The sequence below is a fragment of the Oryzias latipes genome, chromosome 6 (genome assembly GCF_053564925.1).
Source record: "Oryzias latipes strain Hd-rR chromosome 6, Olatipes_Hd-rR_3.1".
Classification (NCBI taxonomy): domain Eukaryota; kingdom Metazoa; phylum Chordata; class Actinopteri; order Beloniformes; family Adrianichthyidae; genus Oryzias; species Oryzias latipes.
The window spans coordinates 21,210,960-21,230,644 of NC_136242.1; the positions used below are offsets into that span (position 1 = coordinate 21,210,960).

General features: G+C 40.2%; 2 protein-coding genes across 3 annotated transcripts; one reads left to right on the plus strand and one right to left on the minus strand.

The window, feature by feature from the left end:
* The first annotated feature begins 2,578 nt into the window (after positions 1–2,578).
* st8sia2 (ST8 alpha-N-acetyl-neuraminide alpha-2,8-sialyltransferase 2) lies at positions 2,579–15,478 on the plus strand. 2 transcript variants are annotated; one of them, XM_023955832.2, is made up of 6 exons: positions 2,579–2,956; positions 4,101–4,154; positions 5,491–5,616; positions 5,699–5,956; positions 10,661–10,954; positions 12,837–15,478. In XM_023955832.2, the coding sequence occupies exons 1-6, from the start codon at positions 2,859–2,861 to the stop codon at positions 13,135–13,137; spliced, it is 1,131 nt and encodes a 376-aa protein (XP_023811600.1). In that variant the 5' UTR covers positions 2,579–2,858; the 3' UTR covers positions 13,138–15,478. The 2 variants fall into 2 exon arrangements, with proteins under 2 accessions (XP_023811600.1, XP_023811601.1); XM_023955833.2 differs by lacking the exon at positions 4,101–4,154 and having other exon boundaries at positions 2,740–2,956.
* Positions 15,220–18,451, minus strand: fam174b (family with sequence similarity 174 member B). Its single transcript, XM_020704072.2, has 3 exons — positions 17,848–18,451; positions 17,377–17,508; positions 15,220–16,726 (listed from the first exon to the last, which is right to left on the minus strand). The coding sequence occupies exons 1-3, from the start codon at positions 18,132–18,134 to the stop codon at positions 16,723–16,725; spliced, it is 423 nt and encodes a 140-aa protein (XP_020559731.1). The 5' UTR covers positions 18,135–18,451; the 3' UTR covers positions 15,220–16,722.
* Positions 18,452–19,685: the final 1,234 nt, after the last annotated feature.

Here is a 19,685-nt window from a genome sequence, read left to right on the forward strand (position 1 = left end):
AATTAAGTAAAAATTGAACACATTTTAAACTGCTACAAAGATTTTTTTCTGTTATCTTGAAGATTATCCAACACTTCTTTTTCCCCCCCCTTATATTTGTGCGCAAAAAACCATAAAATCACATCAGATATTTTGAATCTGGAAACAGTTGGACAACTATAAATGCTCCATTCCTTCTGAAACAAAGCCGACATGGATTTTGAGGAAAAACGTTCAGGTTGGAAGATCCTGCAACACTCTGTCCACACCTCACTCAAAGCAGCTGTTTTACATTTTCTGCTTGGATTTCCCAGAATTCTTAAATGTTTTTATTGTCAAAAAAGTGAACTGGTGGATGTTCGTGATGATGTTGAGCTGCGAGGATGCTGTTGGCGTGTTTCTCCATGTCACTCCCCAGGCGGATCCATGCCGAGAGAACGAGGTGAGGTTTGGTTGGCATCACGCTGCTTTACGTGCAGGGAATCCAAAGGCTTTTCAGAGAACCTCGTGCTTGAATTTTTCAGATGGCTACCACGCAGAGTTCATGTCTGACTGTGAGTTTAGCTGGCGGTTTATTTTCTGTTTCACTGCAGCACAAACACAGATGAAAGGGGACATTTCTGCCTCCCTTCAATCTTTTTTAAAAAAATCAGCAAAACTCAGAAGCTAGACATTTATAACTAAGTCATTGCAGCTTATTAATCTATGAAAACTGTGTTTGCACAAAAGTAGCCACAGGAGTTTTTCATAAACTCTCATTTCATTGCATTACAGATTGCACACATGCCTAAAAATGGAAATCGGCATTTGGGTGTGTTTGTGTCGTCCTCAGGTGGCAGCAAAGCCTAATAATAGCAGAATGATGCTAATCATGAAGACTGTGCATGACAGCAAGATCGCTGGAACAGTCGGATTCTCACTGTTGATGCACGACACAGATAAAGACACGCAGAAAGCAGCTGAACAGGAAGGTGTCCTTGTTGAAAGTCAAACATCCATCCATCAATCCACACAGAAGCAGCTGCACGCTGCTGTTTCCTTTTGGAGCTGTCAACTAAGAATGCTTTAGCGAGATGAACCCGAGCTGAGGTGCAAAAGGGATAAGTCTTCACTGCAGAGCTTTGACTTCTTTACCTTTTACCGTCTGACTGATCATCTTTTTGCAAGCATTTAAACTATCCCAAACGGACTAAATATGTATAACAAACTTCATGTTACCTGAACAATTTTCCCTTTTAGTCAAAGCACCAAGAGCTCCTTTACAGTTTATAGGGCTTAGACCCTTATCTGTGTCTTTAAAATGAAACAATCCATATTATACACAGAGGATTTTTTCAAAAAGCTGGTAGTCTGGGTGTAGGTTTGTTTTGCCCACAAAATATGCCACTTTTCCCCAAAAAACACATGAGATAGGCTGAATGGCACTTTAGATGAGGGATTAAATATCATCACATTACATTGGAATCTTTAGATTTAACTAAAGATAAGCTATGAAGGTGCAGATGCAGAGTAGAAGATTAGTTTTGTAAATGCAAAATGTTAAATTAAGTTAATTAATGGGATTTCTCTTCTCAGTGATTATTGAAATGATATTAATGTCAAATAATAATCATTTCAAGACAAAATAATTCAATATTTCAATCCTTTTTACTTGGTGTTATTTGTCTCCAATAACGTTATTATCTCTTGTTAAGATAATAACGTATACCAAATATATATATATATATATATATATATATATATATATATATATATATATATATATATATATATATATATATATATTTGGTATATATATATATTTGGTATATGGCTGGCCAATTGGAAGGGTGTCTTTCCTCAAATTGTTATCTGATTTACTTAAGGATTTACAAATAGGAACACTATATAATGAGGCTCGATCAATTAATGTTAGTGCCAGATGCATATTAAATAAAGTATTATTATGTTGTTAATGCCTGTAATGCACTGAGTAGCATTAAATGAAAGACCCTTGTTGTACAATGTGACCAAACAAGACAACCTAAATTCATTTACCCATGTGCATTTGAAAATGTTGATCCACACAGACACATTTCACTCTCAGAACCAGGTTTTATGTACATCTGCTATTAGGGGGTCATGTTTTTCAGGAATTTTCTACAATTTCTTCCATTTTAAGCTGCATCAGCAACTTGAATGTTCAGAACTTTGTAGAAGGACGTTTTTATTATTCTGAGACATGATGACATTCTTCTCCATAGACCTTCATAGATACATTAACAGGCTACAGGGACAAAGTTGGGGAGAAGTGGCGTGTTTGGGTTTTGCATGAATTGCTTGGTTTTATGACAGAATTCCATACAGATAATCATCCAAAAGTGAGGATTCTCGCTTGAATCCAGGTTCCTCATGAAACCCAAACGCCCTCAGGTAATATGCTAATGCCCCCCCCCCCCCCCCCCCCCACACACACACACACCTGAGCTGCTGGTCCCCAGTGCATCCTCCAAAAAGGAGGGGGGGGGGGTGTTATCCATCCCTCGGATGGGAGGATGTGTTGGAGGAGGTGTGTGTGTGTGTGGGGGGGGGGGGGGGTCACCTCCTGTCTGCGCCTTTAAGACTCGTCGTGTGCTCCACGTCTTGCAGCTCCACGTCCAGCTCCGTGGATGCGCGCCCTCAAAGTTTGACCGCAGCGCTGCCGCGAGACAGAAACACTTTCAAGAGGAGGAGGGGGGGGGGGAGTCGACTGGACTGGAGTGGAGTGGGAGGGGTAGGGGGTTGTCCGGCGATGAGAACAAAGACGATGACCGATCCGCTTCTCGGGGTGTGAATGGAAACGGGGGGCAGAATGTAGGAGAAAGAAGAGACTCCCACCCTCCCTCCCCCACCTCCACACCATGCCGCTGGTGCTCCGTTCTGTTCTGTTCGGGTCCGTAACGCTGCTGGTGCTGCTTCTGATCATTGACGATATTGCAGAAGTGGAAAAAGAAGCTGCGTAAGTACAGCCTTCATTATTTATCCCGTCTGCGCTTCCTTTTTGTTTGCAGCCCAGCAGGTTATCCTGCCTAATGATCTGATCTGATCCTATACTATCTGATCTGATCTGATCTGATCTGATCTGATCCGATCTGACCCGATCTGATGGAGGAAGAATGGATGAGTTTCTGAAGCATAGAAAGAGAAGCTTTCATCTGTTCATATCTCCCAGCACTTGCACACAGTAGCAGCTGTTCCCCCAGCAGCCTGGCTCTCCAAGGACCAGTCCTTTTTTTGTTTTTTGCAGCAGCTTGCATGCGGGACAGGATACATTTCCACCCTGTGAGTATGCCTGAAAGAGAAGGACAGGTGAAGGAAGAAGCAGCTCTCCCACACTTTGAGACTTTGCAATGCTGAGGAGGGCAGCAGGAATGAAAGTCACCCACATCCTGCCCCAAATCCTCCCTAAATTTAGCTCAATAAGGTGCAGAACAGAAAGACTGTTTGTTTTTTCCTTCTTCTATATGGTAACTGTGACTAGGTTTGTTGCCCTGAAAGAAAAGAAACTATTTTTATCCCCCTCCATGGCTGCTGGGTTCTCATATTTCACTATCAGCAAGAGCATTTTGTTTTAAATGCAATTACGCTGCTGTGGCTGACAGTTATAATGAGGTCACACTGGTGTGTGATTTACCATGGGAGAGCAACCCGATCCAATTCCGTGTCTGCATTAATGCCGCCAAATAAAAGTCTATTTTGAAGGCGACTTGAAGCCGCTAACACCTCCACACCATGCCGTTGTGGCTCCGGTTTTCCAATCATTTGTGTCATAATTCTCAGATGTTGCCAAGGTCAAGTTTGCAAAATCCTCTCCAAATATCAAATCTGTAGCATCTCTACAGTGAATGCATGCACGGCGGATGTGCTCGGCACGCTGAAACAGGGGTTGCACTCTTCCTCCCTCAAAGCAGAGCTGGAAGGTTTCATTAAGGACACATTTCTGGTCATTACATCACCAAATGGGCTCACGGTGTGGTTTTCCCGAAAATATGTGCTGATATGTGCTTCCTGTACTTTCACTCCATCATCTCCACTCTTTAAACGCATCAAATGCAACAAGCCTGGCCCGCTGAGTGATCTCTAATTCAATCTCTTTTCTGCAGAGATCTTGGACGGAAGAAGATAAACTTACAGCAACTCATCCCCAAACCCCACAGGTCTGACATTCTGTCCTCTCGCCCCCCTCCCCTCCCCCAACCATTTTATCAGTCAGAAACGATGTGGTGTCGCTGTGCGTTCCTTTTTCATTGAAAGCACAATGAGTCACTCAGTGAGGGTTCCATAACTTTTAGAAGAAAGTCTGCACACTGCAAACACGAAATCTGTAGAAAGATCTGAAGAAAAACGTCCTATTTTCTGTTCCTGCAAGAAAAATAATCTTATCAAGAAATAATCTTAGTTTAGGAAAACGTGTCTGGGTGAATAGAATTAGTTACATCATTTTTTTCTAAAGGGCCTCCGGCTTTTCTTAACCCGTCGGTTAGCACCCCCACCTTGCAGTGAGAAGGCCCTGGTTTGAATCCCGGCCGGGACCTTCCTGTGTGGAGTTTGCATGTTCTCCCCTTGGGTTTTCTCCAGGCACTCTGGTTTCCAAAAATATGCTTCATAGGTTAATTGGTGACTCGAAATTGTCCCTAGGTATGTGTGTGTGAGTGCTAGTGTGCCTTGGTGACTGGCAGCCTTTCCAGGGTGTACCCCTCCTTTGCCCAACAGTAGTCAGGATAGGCTCCAGCAACCCTGTGACCCCCAGAAGGAAAATAGTGGGTTAACAAAATGGATGAAGGGGTCCTTCGTCGAAAACAACATGGCACAATTTGGGAAAAATATTTGAAAGCCCCACTCTAATCATCTATTCATCTATTCTAAAATCATTCCCAGTGGTCTTTTAATTATGATGATGATGTTTGGCAAAATCAAAAAACCTGTGTCATTTTCTTGGACATAGTTTCTGCAGAGCGGCAGGAGTTCATTAGAAATTCACTTCTGACTGATGGCGTGGAGTAAGCCCACCCCTTTCCCATCACTCATCTCTTTACACCCTCTCCCGCTAGCTTACAGCTCCTCACAACCCCACACCTAGCATCACCGGTGCAACAAAAATGGCGAGCAACATCAGGGCGATCCACAGCTCCAAGCTTTTTCCAGTTGTATTTCTCCGTCTGCTCTTGATTGACAATTTTCTGTAAATATGTCCTTTGTCATCAGAAAAATGCCACAAAAACATGTTATAAACATCATTTTCATCTGAGTAAATTTTGAATAATTTAACATTATGGGGATTGAGTTTTTGTAAAAGTTGAAAGGATTTCTGCTAGGGGTAAAACTCACTTCTGATTCAAAATCTAAGAGGCAGTTTCATTTCTTTTCTGAGATCTTTTATGAGAAAGGAAAGCCCCACACTGTGAATGGAAAGAAAAACACGGCCTCCGTCTTGTATTGATCCAGACTTTAAAGGTCAGCGCTTTATTGTAAATACCAGCTATTGTCGTTCAGGAAAGCCGCAGCTCATCCGGATCCGACCTCTGTGATAAAAACACTGAAGGATCCTATTGGTCTGAGTTACAATAACCACTCATTAAAAACCTGGACCTTCAATAAGACCCTCTCCAACCTCATCAGGTATTCTCCTCACTCCAATGATCATCTGATCCGCTGAGAAGTTGTTGTTTTTTTTCTTACGTGCTTTGTCTCTTAATTGCAGGAAAAACATCCTGCAATTTCTTGACCCAGAAAGAGACATATCTATTTTAAAGGGCACGCTGAAGCCGGGAGACATCATCCACTATGTGTTTGATCGCCACAGCACCACTAACATCTCCGAAAATCTCTACCGCCTGCTGCCGACCGTGTCGCCGATGAAAAACCAGCACCACAGACGCTGCGCCATCGTGGGAAACTCTGGGATTCTGCTGAACAGCAGCTGTGGATCCGAGATCGACGCTCATGATTTTGTGATCAGGTGGGGTTTTTGTTTTTATATGTTCCTTTTAAAGGACGTTGCATTGATACAAGTCTCCCCGGTGAAAGAAATCCTGAAAGACGCCAGCCTCAAGGCTGCTGCTGAGACTCATTTGCACATCAGTCTGATTTTTTTGTTTTTTTGTTGAGAATTTGCATAAATCACATTAGAATAATAACATCTCTAACATTTTTGATGTGCTCTAACTGGAAATACAGGAGCTGTACATTAGAAAAAATGTTTACAGTCAGGTAAAATTTGAAATCCAGCAACTAGACTGAGGGCAATTAAATGCACGATTGTACACAAAATTGACATTTTGAAGCGTTTTAGGCATGCACAGGAGGAGAAACATCGGCGCTCTCCTGATTTCATTTACAAACATGAGGCGGCTCTGTTTGTGCGAGCGTGCAAACTGATGAGCCAGTCTGATTGTGGTTTATGCACCACACTTCAACCAGTCTTTTAAAGGCGAAAAAAATGAGTTTTTTTTACAGCTCTGTTGTTGAAACTGATGGATGTGAAGTGGTGAGGTTGGTTGAAATCTAACAAAGAGATGGACTGTCTGCAATCCGTGTAAGAAGCAGCACTTGCAATCAGTGATTTTAACACTGGTGAATGTGTAGGAAAGCGTGCAGCAGCACCCGATTGAGCTGGAAAAACTCTTGATGCCACTCTTTTGGTGTCACATCCTCTCTTTGTAGAGGCGCCCGTCCTGATGAGGGGAGGTTTCAGCTCCTCTTGAATTCCCATAGGCTAAAGGAAGAAGTTGTATTTAAGTAATAAGATATACTATTAGCTCAGTGGTTTTACTTTAAAGTTCCACTGTGATGATCTTTCGACCTTTTCGTAAAGTGTGTCCAGTGGTCTTTTAGTCGTGATTATGCTGTTTTTAGCCAAAATCTACAAACCTTTTCCAGAACAAAGTTTCTGCAGAGCAGTGGCGGTTTTTGATATGGGCAATGTGGGCGGTCGCCCAGGGCGGCACTTCATAGGGGGCGGCATTTGCCGTGCCCGATGTGGTACATACTATATTCAAAGAGGTAGCTTAAAGCTTTTAAGTTGAAATTGCTTCAGTAGCCGACACTTAATGCTTTAATTTTGAAACATCAGACTCTTAATAATGTCTTCCTCCTATTTCCTCTTCACACTCATGGTGCAAAAAAAAAAAAAAAAAAAAAAAAAGAATAATTCAGAGTGAAACATCGTAAAACAGGCACATGAAAAGGATTTAGGCAGAAAAAACATCCGTGCTCAACCCAATTTCGACAAAAGCAGGCAATGGGGGTTATTTCCCACAATTCTTTGCTCAGACACAGCAGACCCAATGCGCACGTGACCACCGCCCTCTGCTGCAAGACGCTTGCGGCCGCACCTCTTTGCGGTAGTCTTTGGAACATTAGTAAAAAAAACTCGAGAGGGGAGTGCAATTCTCCGGTGGCTAGGTGAATCACACTAACAGGGGATTGGGAGTCTTTTTCTATCTGACAATCAACTCTGAGCCGCAGCTGCGCCTCCCGTCATAGAGACGGAGCCGCGTGTGTGAGAGGGAGGGGGAGGGGTGGTGAGCGCAGAACATTTTTTATGTATTGAGGTTTTTTGGAGGATTTCTGCTGTTGGTGTTGCACAAATTTAAGGAAATGCCAAATATTTTTGGAGTAATCCCACTGATGAGTTCAAAGATTTAGTCTTTAATGTTTTATAAGACCTAAACATATTAATCACAATAAGTTTTATTTTTTAGATCTAATCCCTCTGATATGTTTCACAAAGACACACACAGGACGTCACACATTAAGAAATTATTGCTAAAAATGAAGCAGGAGTCCAGCTCTAAAAAAAAATGCTCTAAAGAATGATGAAAGAGCAAAAAAAATGGAATTATTTGATATGTAATTTCTTATTAATATTTCCAGGTTTTCTTTGTTTTGTCCTGCAGCATGTTCATATTTGTATAATTTTGACAGAATATATTTCTATGGAGAGCAAAATATTACAAGTTATTTAGGGTTTAACTTGAGTTATTCTGGATTAATGTTCCTGTTTTTATTCATATTTATGTTCAAAAAGTTCAGTTTAAAAGGTTTAAAAGTTTAGCTTTAGTGTGTTCAGTAAATGTTTATCTTCTTCGGCCCAAAACCTTAAGCGTTTTTTTAACTTAGGCCCCTGTGTGACTGAGTTTGACCCCCCTGTAATATGAGTCTAGAAAATTCATGCATTTTTTGAGTAAAATGGCTAAATAGAAGATAGGGAACACAGCAGGATGTTGTCAAATTTTGTATGTGTGCGGGGGGGGGGGGGGGGGGCGCTGGTGGGGTTACTCGCCCAGGGAGTAAGTTAGTGTAGAACCGCCACTGCTGCAGAGTGCCAGGAGTCCTTTAGAAATTCACTTCTGAGTTGTGGCAGCGTAAGCCCGCCCGCACTTGCCATCATCCATCTCATTTATCAGGATAGGTCTTCAACAGAGTCTTCTTGCCAGCAGAAATGCAAAGTAGATTGAAAGGATTCATCAGTATAGATCACAAGGATTATTAAAAAGATGGATATGTATTTAAGTAAAAACAACTTTACGTTTTAGCAATAACACTAAATTCTAAAAAACAAAACGTTCCTAAAATAACAGAACACAATTTATAAAAATGAAACAAAAGAAGTAACTGGAAAATGTAGGTAATATGGGACGTCACTGATTGGAAGATGATCTTCATTCACTTTTTCAATCAGAAGTTATTAGCCGTAAAGCAATATCCTCTGAGAAACAATTTTTCTCTAACCTTCTGACTGCAGCCGCTGCAAAAGTTTGGTGATTTCTCAATGAACTCTTCACCACAGTTTAAAGCGATACATCCCTCCGCTTTCCCTCTTCTTCATAACTCAAACATAATCATCCAGGGCGGCAGTGGCTCAGGCGGTTGAGCAGGTCGTCCAAAGATCGAAGGGTCAGCGGTTCGATCCCCGCTCCCCCCAGCCAACTGTCGTTGTGTCCTTGGGCAAGACACTTCACCCTCCGTGCCTCCAGTGTGGCTCCACTGGTGTGTGAATGCATATGAATGTCCTAGTGATGGTCAGAGGGACCGTAGGCACAAACTGGCAGTAGTTTCCATCACCAAGTATGAATGAGGAGTGAATGAATAATGGACACACTGTAAGTGCTTTGAAAGTCTGGAAAAGCACAGATAAATCTAATCCATTATTATTATTATCCAGTCAGCCATGTCCCATAATACCTACTTTTTTCAGTTTCTTGTTTTTATTTTAAATTTTGTTTAATTCTTTAACATTTCATTTAATTTCTGGAATTTACTCTTGTTTTTCAAAAAATGTTTTAACGTTTTGGTTTCTGGAATTTTGTTTTGATTTCTAAAATGTAACGTTGATTTTTATTATTTGTTCCTATTTAATTGTTGTGATAAATATATATTTTGCATTGAGGGATTTGTTGATTTGCACTTACGGACTACTGTAGATTTCCCAGTTATTGTGGTGTTAGCCGCTGGTCCCCTGTTTTTTTTAGAACTGCACCGTTACATTTTCTTCTTCTTTCACAGCTGGCACTTGAAGGGTTTTGCACCACAGCTTGTTGCTGCCGGTGGAAAAAATGCATCAGTTCGCTCCAGTGCATCCCGTCACAATACGACGTGTTGTTGTTAAGACAAACAGCTTTTGGTGTTGGCAGAATGTTCGGCCTTTGCTCTTATTCTCTATCATCTGGATTATCGAAGCGTTAACAGCCTCAGTTGTTACTTTTTCAATGCCAGCCTTGCAGCAACACATGTTTCTGGGTTTGCTCAGAGGTTTAGGAAAGCTTCAAACGCAAAATGATCAGGAGAGAAGTGAAAACTATGATCAAATATTAAAACACTGAGAAAAAAATGATCACCCAGATCATAAAAAAAATGTATTTATCTATCTACTATAAAGAAAAACAAGTATTTGGTCCCTCAAGTGGTCCCTGCAGTACTTAATGCAGATATACCTTGTTTTTCATATACTTGTACAAACTTTTGTTGGATTAAATATCTGCAGGGGTGACCAAAGCCAGAGTATAGGAAGAAGTATGTTTATGTTCACACTTTTTCTGAAAAACTCACTACGATCATCTCTTGATCCATTCCAGTGGAGCAGAGCAGGGAGCTTGAGGCCTTCCTATTGTAGTTTCTGTGTGATAAATATGATCTTTTTAAACTGCCTTTTTTCGTCTGCTCCTGATTCACAATTTGAACGAAGAAATCATAAATGCCGTTTTTATGCTTAATTGTATTTATGCACGTCCTCCATTATCAGAAAAAGGCCACAAAAATGTGTTAAAAAACAACTAGAACACAATTTTGATTGGAGTGGGTCTTTACAGTTTCGAATAGCAATCTAATAAATAGTGCTCGTTTACAATGTTAGATTTCTTCCTTGAATCGAATAGACAGTTGCAATAAGTTAAACAGCACATAACTGGATTCTGTGACTCATTCATGTCCTTTTTTAGAAGATCTACCTCCATTCTCTACAGAGCTCGCTTCCATCTGTTGAGCGTCACTTAGTTAGGTAATTACCAACAGGCCAGTGCACAAAGAGGCGCTGCAGGGTGTATTTTATTCAGCGACATGACTTTTCCGTGTCCTTGTCTCGCTCTTCAGGTGTGCTCGGTTATCGTAAAGGCTGTTCCCGATAGACATGTGATCCTTAAACCTGAATCAACTTTGTGTTAAGGTGTAACCTGGCACCGGTGGACGAATACTCCCAGGATGTGGGACGGCAGACGAACTTGGTGACCATGAACCCGTCTGTGGTTCAGCGGGCTTTCCAGGACCTGGTCAGTGAGGAGTGGAAGCAGCGCTTCCTGCAGCGCCTCCAGAGCCTCGGGGGCAGCGTGCTGTGGATCCCGGCCTTCATGGCCAAGGGGGGCGAGGAGCGCGTCGAGTGGGCCCTTCGCCTCATTCTGCGTCACACCGTGGACGTGCGCACCGCCTTCCCGTCGCTGCGACTTCTCCACGCTGTCAGGGGGTAAGCTGGTGAGAACACCTGTGAGCAGCATAATCAAAAGGCAAACTGCTCATCTGCTCCCCAGCCGGCTATTTTTAAACAGAGCGCCACAGGCAAGGAACGGGGAGAAAGTCACTCAGGCTTCCAACCACCGAATTTAGGTCTAAAACATGTTTTCATGAAGACATGAATCCTTTTTATCTCTGACTTGTTCAGGTTCTTTTCAAAAACCTACCTGACATTCAGGAGAAATGTGTTTACTTGATATCCTGCTGAGGAAATTCCCTCTGCATTTGTGGATCATAAAGTTAATGTGACAGCCTGTCGAAATGATCAAAGCTGTCCTTCTTAAACTCATCAAGATTTTTTATATATTTGTCATTCATTCTTTATAAGCATCTTTTTGATGCATTCTACTCAGATGCCTATTTTTTTTAAAGTACTGTACAGAGGCAAAGTCGTGACTTTTTGCCAAACGGAATATTTTAGTCCTTGGCTTTATTATTATTATTTTTTTTATCCTTGGCTTTATTTAATTCGAAATAAATAAACTGTTGGCATTTAAAAAAGAAACTATAAAAGCCCCCTCCTACAGCCAGTGCTTTGTTTCTGCACAAAATCAACAGACCATATGTCTCCACCATATTACCATGAATTAACATGGCACATAAATTATAATTGACTCAGGTGGGAATCTTTTTTCTTTTTTTTTGTAATCCCTTTTGTGTCACAGCACAAAATACCAGGCAAATTCAATCTTGCGTGAATTTCACAACGTCAGCTCAAATCAACTGGCAGATATCAAGCGCCGCTGCAGAAAAGTCAGACGGTAAATCAACTGTGGAGAGTGGGATCGCTCTGTTTATCCTGGTGAGAAACAGCGGGATGCAGTCACCGTGACATTGCCAGGCAACCAGAAGAGATGTTGGATAAAAGAGCTACACTGACAGACCTCAATGTGTCTGCAGTGTTTTCTGCAAGGACACATGAAACAGTCACTTTAATAGTCCAAAGTCTGACTATTACTTTCATTCTTGTTGTGATGTTTGATTCACTGCAAAAAAAAAACTTAAGAAAGTAAAAAAAAAAAACCTTGTTTCAAGATAAATTATCTTATTTTCTGTCTTCAAGAAAAATAATCTTAAGAAAGTTTTTTATTAGCAAAACAACCTTTGTTTGACATTTTTTAGTGGCTTGAATTTTTTCCTTGAAATAAACGTTTTTGATGAGACCATTTTTCTTAGGCTAGTCTAAGGATGCTGCATTTTCCTATTTGCACACAAAGGTTTCTTGAATCATCATCGCACAATTTAGCTGTGATGAGCCCTGCATCATTTTGCTAGTATTTTTTGTCATGTCTAAAAACCGAAAAATCCAAAAGCTTGGCTTGAGTCTCTTCTTTTTAAATGTATGATTACAAAATGATTATTATTCATTGTGCTTGTCTTGTTTACATGTCTGCATTTGTGAGTCAGCTTGAAACAAAAAACCTGAAAATGAATATTCTGTTTTTATTGTATTGTCGTTTGATGTTTTGAACAAAGGTCAAGGGAAAGCGAGGAATCAGAAGGTGGTTTGGTTTATAAAGCAGAAAAAGCAGAGAGGCTGGAACTGGAGAACACTTGTTGTTTTTTTTAATGACCATGAATAAAAAAAAAAAGGTTCTTCTGCACCTGAATCCTATGATTTTTGATGAAACTGAAGTTGTTCAGCTTGCTGGTATCAGCAGCAGCTGTCTGCATTTGCACATGTGTCTGGGTCAGCATCAAACTCCTGTGGGAGAGAGGCCACACAGAAGCAGATGTGTTGTTTAGTCATTTCAGCTGCAGGGGCCTTCCTTGGTGGCTCCTTTTGTCTCACATAAAAACAGCTAATTTACCACCGTTTTTATTCCTGTCAACAGATACTGGCTGACCAATAACGTCCACATCAAACGTCCGACCACAGGCCTCCTCATGTACACCATGGCGACCCGCTTCTGCGAGGAGATCCATCTGTACGGCTTCTGGCCATTTCCAGTGGACTCGCATGGCAAAGCAGTTAAATACCACTACTACGACTCCCTGAAGTACGAGTACACCTCCAGCTCCAGTCCTCACACCATGCCCTTGGAGTTCAGGACGTTGAGCACGCTGCACAGACAGGGGGCGCTCCGGCTCCACACAGGGAGCTGTGAGATGGAGAACAGCCGGAACCAGGTTTAAGGCAGTGCAACATTTCCCTGTCACTGCTTGTCTTGTTAGGACTTTGTATTACTACTTCCTGGATTGGTTCCGGAATATTTTAACTTTAAATAAATTCATGGCCCACTTTTTTGAGTGTGCCAAGATTAAAAGATAAATAAATGCCACAGATCACAATTCGATTTTTCAAGTATTTGTACTATGAGGCATTAAGTGCAGATACAAGTACAAGCGAATAAGTGCAAGTAGGCTGTGCAAAAACTAAAAATACACGCTGAATGTATGTAGTTTACAAGATCTGAAGCTTTCGTTAAATGCAGACGCTGGATTGGAACCCAGAGGGTTAACAAAACAAGAGCTCTTCAAGAGTTTGATGTGAATTCTGCCGCCTCGAGCTGTCCACTTTGAGTGAGTTGCTGGGCAAACCACCAGAGGGGGCCCTAAGAATCTGAGGAAATGATGTACAGTACAAAAAAAATCAGCTCTTACAACAGATTGGTGTCATTTTTTTCTAGCCTACAATTCTGATAATATTTCTTTTGTATGTTTTGTGCTTTTGTACCATCTTTATAAAAGTATCAGTAAGTGTTAAAAGGTATTTATTTCTAAAATAATAGCTAAGGATAAAGTTAGGATGCCTTAAAAAGAAAGGATCAGCTGTGATTTTATTTGAATGTTGATAACAGTTAATCTGAAGAGCTCCTTAAAGCGCACAATATCAGTTTATGCACTAGAAATGACAGCAATGAAGTTAGATAGTACTGCAATGTCATCAAAAATAGTAACACCTGAATGCATAGGAGATTTCCTTTCCATATTTTTGGCGGTAGTTTATTGCACCGATGAAGATTAGCTGAAAAACACCATTGCCTCCTCATTACCTTGGATAACGATACTTGTGTAGGGTCTCGGGATCAGTATTACTATACGAGATAAAGTTGGATTCCCCAGAGGCTGCTCTTTTGAGCCCGTAATCAAAACATTCCAGCGTTTTAAAAGTGCCCTCCTCACATGCTCAGAAAAAAAGGGATGATCACATTTATTATGAATGGAGCAGATCTAGGAAAAAAAAAAAAAAACAGATCCTCAACTGTCTTCACATTGGTTCTCATTACTTGATCAAATCTGTCCAGTCAAAACAGAAAATGAGGGCAAAAAGGTGCCAGGTTTGTTTTTCCATCTATTTTTAGGCCAAAGCATTGAATGTACCAAGATCATTTTTATTTCCTCATTTTGCCAGTCAGGTATCTTAATCCTAATGGCCTCTGTTTGTGAAAATCAGTCGCATTTGAAGTACTTCAGCACTGGTGCAGCAAAAAACAAGTTGCATCTCATGCGCTCCCATGTGATTTTTTTTGCTTCTTTTTAATCCATGGAAGTGTTGTTTTGCCAGGATGCATCTGTTGACTTGCATGTTGAGCTTATTACACTGTCAATTAGGAAAAGACATGAAAGTTGCGCAAATGACGTGAGCAGTCTGAAGCTATGAAAGGTTTTATTTGTGGCCGTCTGCCTGAGCTCGGCAAAAATAGAAACGCTCTGTGGTCGGCACTATTAGGTCGGTTAACCCCGAATCTTTAGTTTGCCACAGTGCAGAGGATTTTGTCAGCATGCAGAGTTCCTGCTGTGAAATGAGGATTGTATTTTTTAAAAGAAAAACCTACTTTATGCATGTTTGTTTTGTCATTATGGGTACAACTTGAACAACTTTATACCTTTGTAAAATATTTAGTATGTACTTTTAAAGTGTGCAGTTATGACGGTTTCACCAGAATGGGGATGTTTTTTGTTTGTTTTTTTCAAGCCTCTCCCTTTAAAAGAACTTCAAAAGCAGCTTTAGTTTAGCGATGCTGTAAAGACATGGAAACTGAGACACCACTAGTGGGTCCACATCTGTTGGTTTTTACGGTTCAACAGCCACAATTTGGAAATATTTTACTAGCTTTCTGTAGAAAATGACAATAAAAGACAATAAATAAGCTACATTTAGCATGTTGACATGAGGTGATTTTTTCCACAGCTTTAGCAGCCTTTAACATCACAAAAATAGCTGCTGTCAGGGACAAACTGAGAACAGACGAAACAAGGAAGAGATCTGCTAGATCCTTTAAAACAACATTTTAGTACAAATTTTATTAGTTTTTTTCTATTCATTTTTATGCTTAAAGATGTGGTTTCATCATCTACTGATTTCTGTCAATAGATATCATGCAAACTGTTAAATAGAAGCAAATCTGTTAAACTTGTACTACCAATGCATACAAAAATACTTTTGACTTACAAAAAAAAGTGGCTTTTTTCAGCCGTTCATACACATATTCTGTATGTTAAAAGACAATAAACACATTTAGTCATCTGAAAATGTTTACGTCTGTGATTTATAGTATAGGGAAAAATGTTGGTTGTTTTAATCCTGAGCAGAAATACGCGTTTTAACACAGCAGGTTCTGTTTTTCACGCTTGGCTGAGGATGAAGGTCATCCGCTGCACCCGTGGAGCATGTATCAAGTAACATGAAGGTGACCTAAAAATACATATGCAAAAATCTAACTTGCATCTATTTTGTTACTTTTTCTAGACAGAAATGGATAAAAGAGATAAAAAAAAAAGAATCTATTTAATAGTAGTTAAATCATTCATCCTCGGATAGCCTCTGCTGCTGATCCTTTTTAAGGCTCCAACTACATGATAGTACATGTAACACAGTTACCCATAAACAAGGGGGACTTTATATTGCCAGGATTACATTACACAAGATATACATAAAATTGTAGAACATTAACGGAGAAATGTGACTCTGTTTTGCTCCAAAAACCAAAACACGGGTTCGTGCGGTTCTAGTTAAACCGGTGCAGATGTTTGGGCTGCAGCTGCTGCTGCTGTTGATGATATAGTTCAGTAGTAGGATAGAATTGAAATTTAATTCTCTCAAATTCGCCACGCCTGATAACAGAAGACAGCATTCACATTCAGGGCGCACACTAAATCCGCGCCATAAATACATCCTGATTGGTTCTGAGATCTAAGTTCAACTCCAGAAGAAAGGTCAGCGAAGATAGCAGCAAAATAAGACTCAATCTGAACATATGATTACAAAAATATACATACTAACTGTATAAATGCATTAAATATGCACGGCAACATGATTAAAAAGAAAGGGGTTTTTTGTTTTGGTAAAAACAAATTAGTACATTTCTGCAGAATTTTTGTTGCTCAACAATTTCTTCAACTCTTCCTTGTGCGTTAATAAACTCTTTCTGATAATAAAAGCATACTGGCAGGCTTTGGCTGCTAATTCAATGCTCTTAGCTGTAAAAAAATATATTTTTTGGTATGAATCCTTTAGATCTAGACATACATAACAGTTTGTTGACTGTCGTCACCGAGTCTCCAGTTTAAACACACAAAAATATAACCATGCAGGTTTGATCACATGATAGGGGTTTCCTAGAATGGCAGACAATGGCATCTGAACGGCGCCGTCCATTTTTCTGAAGCCACGCACAAGCAGCATGGCTCATTGGTAGGACTTGGATGGCGACACAACGACACAGGAAACCTTTTGAGATGGCGAACCGAGCAGAAGTTGCCAAAATGTCGAGGAATTCACCTGCAAATCAAAGGGGGAGAAGTCAGTTAGTCTATAGGGGCTTAATCTGTTTGCAAGTGACCACATGGCGAGGAGGAAGTGCGTTCCTCTGCGGACACTCCTGTCAGACCTGAAGTCAGCTATGCCAGGTAAACAGGACGGCATATTTTCCTTTGAGGAAGTGCTCGTGAGTCAAAGAACAATTGAAAGCACGGAAGGGTGACACCCAATGTAAACTAAAGGTTTGGAGTACAACCGTTTCCTTAAAGCGAAAAGGTTTCCTGACCCACTAGTGTTAAAGGCTACTATATGGTTTGCCATGTTGGTTAACTCTGAAGATTTTCTGTTCTGGACAGGAAGTGGAGGTCATTATAAATGGAAAAAAAAATAAGAGCTGGGGCTGCTTTAGGACGTCTGGGAAGTTATCTGTGAAGTTTCAATGTCAAAACGGCTTTTCAAGCTGCTTTGCATTCAAGCAAATGTGGATCAAGATGAGAGGTGAGATAAAATGTTACACATTTACTCCAGTGAACTCCAGTGCTTTCTGTAACCCTCACAACTTCCTCATTCTCTCTCAAAAATCCAGAATATTCTCAAATGGATCTAGATCACTGCAAGGAATTGAACTCAAGGGAAAAAGTTGTTAATTGTCCTGCAATGAAAGGACAAACCTGTATTTAACATCAAACAGGGTTGAATCATCTTCCTCATCATTCTCCTCATTGAGGGGGGCCATCTCCACGCGCTCAGCGGGGGTTGTTATAATGTCGTATTTTCGTGTTTTCCTGATTCGCCTGCCAGATCTGTGGGAAGGAGAAGAAGGGAGAGGATTTTTTTCCTTCTTTTCTCTGAACAACAGGGTGACTATAGTAGCAACAGATGGTTAGACAATTGTGAGGGCTGGACGGCTCCATTAAGTTTGAAATAAAATCTTTATTTCAATCAAATCTTCATTTCTGATTCTTAAAAATGGGATTACAGTGTTTTAAGCTTTCAGAATCAATGAATTCAACATTTTAACACCTAAAATAAAAAACTTTTGATAGTTCATATTTAAGCACATATTTTTTAGATTTTCTTTTTTTTTTTAAGAGCTGTTTATTACTTAGCGGCGTCGTCATAGCTGCTTATTATGAACCTACCTGACGATTTTGATGACCAGGCATGTGATGAGAGCAGCTGTTAGCACGCAGATGAAAATGACAATATTTTTCAGAGTTGGAAGATGCTCCATCAGAGGCGAAAGCCGGGACCCCGTGGCAGCAGCATCCGTGGAGTTCTTCCTCGGGTCCTCCAGGCTGTCGGTGGATGACAGTGAGGATGAGGATGTTGAGTTTAGCTGCGTCGCAGATGAAGGGGTCAGCGGTTCGCCATTGACCCTCCAGAGAGCCGCGGCGAGAAGAGTCAATCCCAGGTTGAAAGACACCATCGTGGTGCTGAAATGATGCGAACGTGAGAGGAGAGAGACGGAAAGAAAGAAAACAGAAGGGGCTTCTAAGGGTTTTCTCCCAGTTTGATGAAACGCAACAACAGCTGTCACACAAAAAAGTGTCAGTCAGATTCTGCGTATTTACGAGGCAAAGACAGCACGCAAATATCCATTTCCCTGCTCGTTCGAGCTGCTCTCTAACTCGTTCCTTGCATAAATGTGTTTTCCTGAGGGTGAGCTGTACCAATCCCTTCCCGACTGCGCGCAGGCTCGGGGATTATCCGCCTCCGGAAGAGCTCTGCAGGCTGGCCCCCTGTTCCTGGTGCTGAAGGGAGACTTGAAGGACTCCTGCTGCATTCAAGTACGGCACGGACATCCCAAAACCACACAGGTACTACCACTAACAACAGAATGATGGCGGCACGTGTTCACTTGATGGCGCTTCTATATTATGTTGAACATAAAAATTACTTAAGAAAAATGACAAAACTCTTAAAAATGCTAGAGTTTATAAATCTCTAAAGTATTTGCAATTGAGAATAAAAAAGGAGGAAGATCACTACTTGTGCTAAGTTTATTTGGGGTGTTTTAAGAAGAACTATTTTAATTGTCTTTTTTTTTTTAATTATTTCTAGAGGAAACAGTACAATTACCAAACAAAAACATTGTAAGTTGAATCTTTATTTTATTTAGTTTTTAGCTTGTTTTAAAAACAACTGTAATAATGATTAAAAACATTAACTCCAGAAAAATGAATTAGGAATAGAATTGAATTAATTTAATGACCGTGGGATAACGTTGTAGTAGGTATAACTGCAAGGGGAGTTGAATGTGTCAGTCAGTTAAAATACACTATATGTTGTACGTTCGATATTTCAGACTTTATTTTTTTTTGACAAAAACTTTAGTCCCACCCTGCACATAATAAAATCTCCACCATAAGCTGTTCTTATGGAGATAAACTTATTTGTCTTGGTTTTAGCTATGGTAAACAAGTGTAATGCATTTGAGTTATGTTTGAATGTGCAAACAAATATTTCGTTTTGTTCTTTATTGTGTGTGAATGACATATTTACTATTGCAACTAAAGGAAAAAACAAATAATGTATAATTACTGTAGATTTTAAGTATTTGTATTTTACAAAACACGTGTATTTCAAAATGCACCATAAATAATGGAGTAGTGCAAAAATGAATATTTGTTCTTAAGATAAACTATTGCAACTTAAAAGCTCTTTTTTTTTTGCTTTGAGGAAACAATAAAACAGCCAAACTATAAAATAAACACAAAACTCCTTCCTTTACATCAGCTTTAAATATCAAGGCCATTTTGTTCACTCAACCATAATAATAAAAACAATCAAATATGTAAAAACATCTTATATTTTGTACCATTACCTGTCCATGACTTTTTTTGTAACTAAATTTGGAAATTAACAAAGGCTTAAATTATACAAGCCTACACAAAACTCCCTGTAGCCAGATAAAAGTAGTTGTTAAAAAAAAACAGTTAACTGGACTCGGTTTTATTATAGAGTAGCTTTTTCAAAC